This window comes from Pelodiscus sinensis, chromosome 2 (genome assembly GCF_052426305.1).
Source record: "Pelodiscus sinensis isolate ZL-2025 chromosome 2, ASM5242630v1, whole genome shotgun sequence".
Taxonomy (NCBI): domain Eukaryota; kingdom Metazoa; phylum Chordata; order Testudines; family Trionychidae; genus Pelodiscus; species Pelodiscus sinensis.
Window position 1 is genome coordinate 260,230,572 of NC_143053.1, and position 10,524 is coordinate 260,241,095.

At 48.3% G+C, this 10,524-nt stretch overlaps 1 protein-coding gene across 1 annotated transcript; it reads left to right on the forward strand.

Annotated features, from left to right (window-relative positions):
* Positions 1-327: 327 nt before the first annotated feature.
* LOC112543713 (uncharacterized) lies at positions 328-10,315 on the forward strand. Its single transcript, XM_075923064.2, has 3 exons — positions 328-538; positions 4,208-4,330; positions 6,463-10,315. The coding sequence occupies exon 3, from the start codon at positions 6,468-6,470 to the stop codon at positions 8,790-8,792; it is 2,325 nt and encodes a 774-aa protein (XP_075779179.2). The 5' UTR covers positions 328-538; positions 4,208-4,330; positions 6,463-6,467; the 3' UTR covers positions 8,793-10,315.
* Positions 10,316-10,524: the final 209 nt, after the last annotated feature.

Genomic DNA, 10,524 nt, shown 5'->3' on the forward strand with positions numbered 1-10,524 from the left:
AGTGTATACTTCGGTATGGAGAGTTGTTTATTATAAACCTTTATAATGATGAAGTTAGTTGAGGTGCTTATGGCTAGTGGTGACAAGATAGCTCTCCTAAGCAGCCACTGTCAGAGAAATGCAAAAAGGAAGTCTGAAGGAGCTCTTTCCAATAGTAAGCTCGCAGGCTGAAGAGAGACAAAGTTTACTCCCAAATCTGAACAGAGGGGTCACATTAGTATAAAACGCACCTTCAGTCAGTCCCAGTTTTCACTGACAGGTAGAAAGCTTAAACTTGATTGGTGGGAATGTGAAGGGTAAAAATAGCCAATCAGAACAGGCTACAATCTGCTCATAAGGCAGAGAGCGACGGGCTCCAGCGTGTGTGAGTGGAAGGCACCAGAGTGCGCGAGCATTTGGAGAATCATCAAAAGACACAAGAAACTGAAAGATAAGAGCTGAAATTGCTCAAGAAAGAAGAACAAAGGCAAAAGGAAACTGAGCAGTTGCAGACAGAGCAGAAGGACCAGGCCAGAGGGAAAATAACACTGCAGGAGAAGTAAGCTGGGTGTGGGCAGTGGGGAAAGATCACACAATGACTGCCTAGTCTGTTTATTCCCTCTAAAGTGCCTGGCATTGGCCGCTGTGGGCAGACAGGACACTGGACAAGCCGACCCTTTGGTCTGAGCCAGCCTGGCCGCTCTAATGTTCTTAAGCATTGATGGTGATTTCAGTAATAAAGTGAAAGCTGGATAATTATGTACGAAGTACAACTTTGACAGTATTCCGCACCATGTCATTTTTAAAAGGTCTCCATGCCCCTTTTAGGTCTTATGTCCCATCTGCTATTCCCATTTGCATCCATGTTCAGGATTGGTGTCGTTGGTCATTTTGGGAAAAAATGCTAAGTTTGGCTCGGGGGAATGTTGTGTTTTGACACATTTGACTGTTGTTTTAAAAAAGGTTGGAAGAATAGAGAGAACATAAGGGAAGTGTTGGTTTTTGTTGTGTTTCTAAAGATTTATTTTGAAAGAATAAAGGTTTTTTAAGAAAATATATATTGTTTTTAGCTTTATTAAGGGGAGGATCTTAAGGATTAGTTTACCATGTTATTGAAGAATAGAAAGAGAACTTAAAGAAAAAGAAATACTTTTAGTTTTTAAAGGGCTAGCTTGAAAGAATAAAGGAATGTTATTAAAGTAAAGAAAGATTAATTTCATTAAGGAAAGAGGGATTAGATAAACAGTTTGAACTACATTGGGGACCATTTTTTATTTCAGAAGGTAAAGAAAACTACAGGGGGGAATCTGTTCTAGATTTGATTTTAATAAACAAGGAGAAAATGATTGAGAAATTGAAAGTGGAAGGCAGACTGGGTGAAAGTGATCATGAAATGACAGAGTTCATGAGTCTAAGGAATGGTAGGAGGGAGCACAGCAAAATAAAGACAATCAACTTTAAAAAGGAAGAGTTGGTAGGTTAGGTCCTGTAGGAAGCAAATATAAGAGGAAAAACCTGACGTGAGTTGGTAGTTTTTCAAAGAGTCATGGTTAAGGACACAAGAGCAAGCTATTTCACTGCTTAGGAAAGATAAGAAGAGACCACTCTGGCTTAAGCAGGAAATCCTGAATTATCTAAAAATCAAAAAGGAGTCTCATAGAAAGTGGAAACTAGGTTATAGCACAAAGGTTTAATACAAACAAACCACACAGGAATGCAGGGGCAAGATTAGGAAGGCAAAGGCACAAAACGAGCTCAATCTAGCTAGAGACATAAAGGGTAACAAGAATATGTTCTACAAATATATTGGAAGCAAGAGGAAGACCAAGGACGGGGAAGGCCCATTGCTCAGTAAAGAGGGGAGGGAGACAATAACAGAAAATGTGGAAATGGCGAAGGTGCTTATTGGGGAGTGGTAATTGGATGCATTGCAAAGAAAAGGGGTAGGTTCCAAACTTGAAGTAGGAAACGAATGAGTAACAATTACCTAGACAAGTAATAGGTGTGCTAGATGTCTCTTTAGGAGAAATTCATTGCTCAGCCATGTTAGGGGGCTGCAGCAGCTCTGGAGGTGAACAGGAAGCAAAGCCCCACTCTGATGCCCAACAAAGGCTGTAATCAAGGCGGCTTTACCTCTGCTGCAGCTTGCACATAATCAGTCTCATCCCTGGAAACTGCAACAGTGTCATTCCGTTGTGCAGACAGGATCAGGGGAACCGCAGGCCCAGGGTCTGCACCCAGCCCCCAGCTTGCCCGGATCCATCCCCTGAGGCTCAGAAATGGGGAGCCCATACACTGGCTCTCCAGCCCTGCTACCACCCACCCACAGGGCGGATCACACAAAATCTACCAGGCTGGGCCTGGCAAAGCTCTGGTGTGTGAGGCGAATGGGGGGAGGGTCTTTCTGCTTCTCAGTCTGGGGGGCTCTCTTGTGTGCGGCCCCCGAATGATTGTTCTGTGGGTCAGCAGCCCCCAACCCGAAAAGGTCCCTGCCCCTGTAAAGCTCTGTGCTTCATTAGCACTGCACTGACGCACCCCGCCTGGTAATAAGTGCTGCCTGAAGTGGCAGTGAGAGATCTATGCTCCTCTCTCTTTTGAGATATTTCTGTCTCCCAACTAGCAGACTTACCAGCATGGCCTGGGCCCTTCAGGCTGGGGGCTGGCAATGCGGGAGGCTGCAGGCCTGGGGGCAGGGCCTTGGGGATGTGGGGAGGAGTGCAGGAAGTGGGGGCAGGGATGTGGGCAAGAGTGAGGGTTCAGCATGAGAAGAGGCTAAGGGCAGGAGGTCCCACGCATCAAGGGCCTTTTCTCTCATCCCTTCTGCCAGGGCCCTTTTCTCTTCCTCCCCCCCGCCCCAGCCTTCCCAAGCCCCCCCACTGCCAGGAGCCCTTTTCTCCCCCCAATCCCTGCAGCCACCAGGGTTCCTCTGGGTTTGGGGCTACACTCTTGGGGTGCTCACAGACAAGATGGTGGAGCCCCTGTCCCTTGGGTCTCCCCTGCAGGCTCACTGCCTCCAGGGGCCACTCTCCTATCACGTCCCTCCCAACACAACATGCTCAGCCCCTCCCTGTGCATGTCACGGAAACCAGTCCCTTTCCTGGGGTTTCCCCTTGTCCAGGCACAACCAAACCCTGGCCTGGCTTTAAGCTAGAAGAGGGAGCTGCCTACTGAATATGGTATCCCTAGCGCTTACCGTTAAGGAGGAGTTCGTGAGCAAAGGGACTCCCAGACAGACACACTGAGAGACGCACCCTAAAATATATCGACTGCGGGGCTTCTCCGGATTGACTCACCACAGACTGAATGTGAACCACAGGAGCTAAAAGTACGAGCTGCTACAGTTGGAGCTAAGGAGCTGAGATTCCATAGCCGGGCTCTGCAATAAACTCCTGTCCTTTGTCAATGGACACAGAGGGGCACTTCCAACACACTCACCAGTGGGTCACAGCTGCACCAGCCTTTCTCTTTCCTCGTGGTTTCTAAGCCAGTGCAACTTGCTGCCTCACCTGGCATAAGGAGGGACAAGGATGGGGCGGCTGGACAGGGATGGCCGGAGAAATCCACAGGGGAGGGTGAGGAGCAGCACATAGTGATGCCAGCAAGAATGATACATGGTAGGCAGCTGGGTGTGAGATCCCTGCTCACCCATGACCTCTGCTGGCAAGTACTGTTCCACTTTACCTTGGAGTTCCCCATCTGCACAGGTGATGCCTTTGGGAGGGGGGCTGTGGAGTTTGTGTGCGCACCCAGATTTGCTGTTTGGCTTGTAGTAGGGATGCTCCATAACCCTGCCAAAGCCAGCTGCTCTCACTCTGCCCCCCTCCCTCCCCAGCTAGTGATAGGCACAGGTCAGCTCTGCCAGTCTGTTCCCATCTGTTTCTTGTTTTATACTTCCCCTGACAGCTCTATGGGGCAGGGCCATCTTGTGGCTCTGTGTTTGTACAGCACCTAGCACAGCAGGGCCCTGATCCATAATTGGGCCCCCTGCATGACACAATACAAATAATAATGGTGTTAAAAGAGAAACTCCAGCTGCCCATAAAACACTTTGGCTCGCTCCTCTGAGCTCCAGTACAATGCACTTGATGCAACATCCTCCTCACAAATGTACATGGGAGTGTGATGCACCAACCTCAGGCGGTCGGGAGGGCCTGATGTCTGTACTTAAAGAGCCGTGCTTGAGTCTGCTCTGTGAAGAGGTTAGATTAACACGTGTTATTTTCTGCAGGTGAGACACCAAGAAAAGCATTTGGAGACTGAACTACAGCTGTGTCGGAAGATACAACTGAGACACTGGCTCTGTGCCCCCTGGAGACGCCTTAGGACTGCTGCAGGGAGTCCCTCGTCTCAGGTACTGGTCCTAGCTCCTGAATTTGGGAGGGGAAGCCTGATGAAATGATTACAGGCCTGTGAAATAGTTCAGGACAGTGATACAGTGAACCTCAGTGATGGTAAATGTTAGGCTGCCTGCGTGTTCATGGCACCCTCTGTATATCATAGCAGCCCTACGCAGGTAGCTAGCATACCAGATTTCAAAGACCACAGACTCAGATAAGATATGAAGGCACTTGAGCCAGGTTTATTGTCGAACAAAGTACATTAGTAGTTGTTAGTAGCCAGCTGGCCTCTGAGCCCCTGTGTGTTTGTACTCATGACAATGGACCAGCTCAGTCAATAGTATGGATTTCACTATTGGCCCCTAGGCCGGCCAAAGAGTTAAGCTGAGAGACAGCAACTTACAGGCAAACAACTGCTTCTGACAAGGCCTGCGTGTTACTCACAGTATAACTCTTGCTGACTTTGGTTCAGACCACAGGCCTTACACCAGGACCATGCTCCAAGCTCTTTCTTTCTCCTACAGCCTGGTAGCCAGGCCCCATGCTATATAATTTTTTTAAATAGTTCGCATTAAAGAAACATTGTTAAGCTAGGTCTCAATTGTAAAAGGGCTGAGCCAAGTGACTTTTTTGAAGGTTATTGGATTGATCCAAAATCCCACTGAAAATCAGCGTCAGAGCAGTGATGAGACTGGAGGGGAGATGATACGATGAGCCAGAGGCCAAGGGGGCCAGGCAGGAGCCAGGAGAAGGGGTGACAGGCTGCAGACAGGGACCAGGGCAGAAGCGGGGGGACGGGGACAATGGGAGAAGGGCCCAAAGTCTTTGGTGTCCTTACTCCTGAGTGTTACAGCAGATAGCTTCCCAGCAGGGGGTGCTGCGGTGTGATGACGTGTAGGAGCTTACAGAACCCTACATTCAAGGAAGTGCCTGGGGAAAATGAACATAGAGGCTACATCTATACTGCAGGGCTGTGTCTAGACTGGCAAGTTTTTCCGGAAAAACTTGCCAGATGTCTACACTGGCTGCTTGAATTTCCGGAAAAGCACTGATGATCTCATGTAAGATTGTCAGTGCTTTTCCGGAAATACCATGCTGCTCCCGTTTGGGCAAAAGTCTTTTTCCGAAAGTCTTTTGCGCAAAAGAGCCAGTGTAAACAGCACAGTAGTGTTTTCCGCAAAAAAGCCCCGATCACGAAAATGGCAATCGGGGCTTTTTTTGCGGAAAACCGTGTCTAGATTGGCCACGGATGCTTTTCCGCAAAAAGATCTTTTGCAGAAAAGCATCCTACCAATTTAGACGTGCTTTTCTGAAAATGCATTTCCGGAAAATCATGCCAGTGTAGACGTGGCCTAGGGGGTTTGTGAAAGAAGCCATTAGCAGAAGAGTTCTTGCGCAAAAACTTCTTGTGCAAGAGCATGTTCACACCTCAAAGCGCATCGCAAAGTCAATGTGCTTTTGTGCAAGAGCACGTCCACAATGCACGGACGCTTTTGTGCAAGGAAGCTCTGACCGCCATTCTCAGAGCACCTGTGCTTTTTCCCATAGGGGTTTCTTGCATAAGAAACCCCTCTGGAGCATTCACACTTGCCTTCTTGTGCAATAGCTGTAGCCCAAAAGGGAATTATGCCTCGTAGAAGGAGGTTTACCTTCTCCGGAAAAAGCCCTCTGTCCTGCCATTTTTCTGTCGATTTACTGCTTTTTCGAAACATCTTCTGGTTGTCTAGTTGCTCTTTTTCGAAAGAGGCTTTTTGAAAGATACTTCTGAAAAAGCCTTTTTCGAGAGAGGCGTGCAGTCTAGACGTAGCCGGAGTGTGTCAGAGTGTATAAACGCAAGGTGGCTGAAGTAAGGTTGCCATGGAAACCGTAATTATGGACTTTCCTTACTTTTGACTGTTTGGTTTTGTAACCTTCATGTTCTTCATGTGAATTGTTTATATCATTTAAGTGTATAGGTACTGTACGGGATAAGTGCAACCTATTAGATACTTTGGGAACCCCAGGAGTGATAAGTGCATTTATGAGTAACACTCTCGTTATCAATAACTAAAACTGCCTGAGGCAGGCTGCAGTACAAACGTCATGGTCTATTCCATTATCTCAGACTTTTAAATGAACGTTAATCTATTTTTATTCTCACACACAGAGAAAATGAGTGCAATATATTTCCAGTTGAGAAACTATCTTCTGGGACAGTCCAGCACTCTCCTGATTGATGAAGTCCGACATGACCGTGTGCAGCTCACGCTGAAACCGGCAGCCCATGGCAGGAATGAGATATGCGGCTACCGGGCAGAGTACAGACTTGTCGGGCAGGAGAACTGGGTGGCTGTGAATGTCAGTAACACACAAGAGACACTCACAGTCACAGGGCTCCGTCCAAACACCCAGTACCAGTTCCAATACGCGGCCGTGAGCAAACCAGGGCTCAGCGAGAGCAGCGACGTGAGCGACACGGTGAAGACGCTTCCAACCAGCCCCCCAGGGAAACCTGTAGCAGTGACTGTAGAATTATCGGCCATCGCCCTGAGCTGGGAGAGTCCACGTGTCATTGGAGATGGAGTCAGTATAAGCGAGTACAAGGTGCAATACAGAGAGGAGGCTGGAGAAGACAAATGGCTGGAGCGAAGGACGGGACAGAGAACCGAGTCCTGCACCATTGATGGCCTGAGGCCTCAGACGCCCTACAGATTCCGGGTGTCGGCCGTGTGTGCGGACGGGGCTGTGAGTGACCCAGGGGAGGAGGTGTCAATTACAACAGCAGGCAAGGAATTAAAGACACTAGCACAAGATTTCTACAAGAAGAGCACTCGGATAGAAGAAGGGCAGCCCACGGTGTGTGCACTGCCCATAGAGAAGGTGTTTGATTCTAACGCAGAACATCCAAAGTACAGGCTGGGAAAGGAGACCCTGGAGATCCCTAACAAAGTGATTATGGTGATGGGAGCCACCGGGTCGGGGAAAACGACTCTCATCAACGGGATGATCAACTACGTCCTGGGTGTGCAATGGAAGGATGAATTCAGGTTCAAGCTCATCCATGAGACCACAAACAGAAGCCAAGCTGAGAGCCAGACATCCGAGGTGACGGCCTATGAAGTTAATCACACAAAGGGCTTCCAAGTCCCCTACTCGCTGACTATAATAGACACGCCGGGATTTGGTGACACCAGAGGGATAGAACATGACAAAGAGATAATAAGGAAAGTCCAAGAGTTTTTCTCCACCCCAGGGGCCATTGATCACATCGACGCCGTCTGCTTTGTGGTTCAGGCCTCACTAGCTCGTCTCACCCATGTCCAGAGGTACGTGTTTGACTCGGTGCTCTCCATTTTCGGGAAGAACATAAAAGACAACATCCTAATCCTGGTCACCTTCGCTGATGGGCAGACCCCCCCTGTGTTAGAGGGCATTAAAAGAGCTGATGTCCCTTGTGCTAAAGATGCTCAGGGCAACCCTGTGTATTTCAAATTCAATAATTCCGCCCTCTTCGCCTGTAACGCTGCAGCTGACGAGGGCGGTTGTAATTTTGATGAAATGTTTTGGAAAATGGGAGCCAGGAGCATGCAGACATGTTTTGAATCTCTAGGAAATTTAGAAACAAAAAGCTTAACATTAACGCAGGAGGTTCTCAGGGAGCGGAAGGAGCTTGAAGTGGCCATGGAAGGGCTGCAGCCACAAATCAAAGCCGGCCTGATGAAGCTGGAAGAACTGCGCAAGACACGGGAAGCTTTGGAGCGACATAAGGGTGATATGGAGGCCAATAGAAACTTTGAGTATGAGGTGGAGAAAACAGTGCCGGTGCAAACAGACATCTCTGGTAAAGGCTATTACCTAACTAATTGCCAGCAGTGTCACTATACATGTCATTATCCCTGTATAATGCCTAATGATATTGATAAGCACGGGTGTGCAGCTATAGACAGGAAAACAGGACGTTGCACGGTGTGCCCTGGGAAATGTGACTGGACTGTTCATTTCAATCAAAAGTACAAGTGGGAATATGAAGTAGTGAAAGAGAAACAGACCTATGCACAACTGAAGGAGAAGTACGAGAAGGCGTCTGGGGAGATGCTGTCCACACAGGGCGTGGCTGAGAACCTGTCTCAGGAATACGCTGCAGTGGAAGAGATATTAATGCAGCTTATTGATAAAACATCCCGCAGCCTCCAACGTTTGCAAGAAATCGCTCTGAAACCCAACCCGCTGTCCACCCCGGAATACATTGACCTGCTGATCATGTCGGAGCAACAGGAACTGAAGCCTGGGTACCAAGAAAGAATAAAATCACTGCGGGAAGTGAGGGAAGTAGCAGAGATCATCAGAAAGATTGTGAATAAGAAGCCCCTGCTGCCAGGAGAGGAGGATATGAAAAAGAAGCTTGAAGAAAAACAGTCATTTACAAAAAGTGAGAAGGGAAAACAGGGTATAGTGCAAAGCTGGTTTCAATATGGAAATGTCTCAGATCAGGGTTAGAAACCCACCTTCTGTCACCGTAAGTGCTCTCTCTGCACTACAGTGGTAGGTCCAAGTAAGATACGCAACTCCAGCTGCATAAATTGCATAGCTGGAGCCCATGTATCTTAAATCATGTGTCCATGCCATCCACACAGCGGGAGGCAGGTGTAACAAACTCTCTTGTAGGCCTTGCGAGGAGCAGGAGGGGGAGCTCTGAGTTTGATACAGTGGGAAGATTGACAGGGACAGCATCAATCTTCCATGTAGTGTACACGAGCCCGCTGGTAAGTCTATGTATTGGAGCTGCACCAATGTGGGTGCAAGTGCTAGGAGGAAGCACCCTTTTCTTTTTTAAAACCCAAGTGCTCTCATTATGCACAGTTTATGTGGGCTGTAAAAAAGAAGGCAAGACATAAATTGTCACAGTCCCAAGGAATGCCACGCAAATACCAGCTCTTCTCTCACTGGCATAAATCAGAGGGTATGTCTAGACTACAGGCTTTTGTCGACAGAGGCTTTGTCGACAGATACTGTTGACAAAGCTTCTGTCGACAAAGAGCGTTTAGACGACATCCAGTTCTGTCAACAAAGAAAGCCGCTTTGTCAACATGAGAGTGTAGACGCAACGGACAGTGTAGATGCAATAACTCCTTCTGTTGACAGAACTCTGTCAACAAAAGACGTTATTACTCGTAGAATGAGGTTTATCACAGTTGACAAAACTGCTGAGTTCTGTCGACGTTATGTCAACAGAACCCGGCGGTAGTGTAGACGTAGGTATAGTTTTGTTGAGCAAAGTCAACAAAACCCTGTAGTCTAGACACATCCAGAGAGACTCAGCCGACGTCAATGGAGTTGCACCTAAGTGAATCTATTACAAGAGGAGAATAAGGCTTCTCTCTCTCTCTATCCATCTTGTACACCACACCTCTCTCTATCTACACAAACCAGTGGTGGTACAGATTTACTATTTCTCAGAATGGCCCATCAGACCGTGTGTGGAGGCTGTACGGCCGCAAGCCAGCAAAGGAAAGTCAGCGCCAACAGCAGCAGCAGCATTGTCTTTCTTCGCTCTGCGTGTGTGCATTTGTCTTGTGTTGTCTTTAAAGACGCAGAACTGGACTCCAACCTGGGGCACAACTAGAGGTTTGGGAGAGGGGGCAGGCAAGATATGACTTTGGGCCCTTCTCTCCTCTCTTGGCTCATGTCTTGAGCATTAATGCTTAGGTAACATTGAATATTTTACCCCATCTTCTCAGTGTATTAAAGAGCCATTAAATAAAGGCATCATGTGAATTGTGCCTACTATTTCATATAAAGACTGGGTGAAAGCACATTACGTTTCTTACAGGTACTGTCATATTACACCCTGCTCCGGGGCACACTCAGGGAAGAGGGTTGGGTGGATGCAACGTGACAGTACCTGCAAGAAATTTAAATCTGGAGGGCAAAGGGCAGATGGCTTGAACTGGGTAGGGGGCTCAGGACAGGGAGAATTGGGGGACAGTTTCAGGAATAAGGACAGGGGAAGCAGAGTCAGAGAAAGGGGAATCGGGGCAGGGCACTGGGGTGGGGTGATCAAGGCAGGGAGCTGATGGTGAGGGGGGCTCGGGGCAGGGAGGTTTGGGGGGTTCAAGAATAAGGGGAAGAAGATGGGGGTTCAGGGCAGGGGGTTAGGAGTGTTGGGGGGAGTGTGGAGGTGCAAGGGCACCATTTGCAGAGGCGGGGGGCTGCAGTGGCACACACTGAG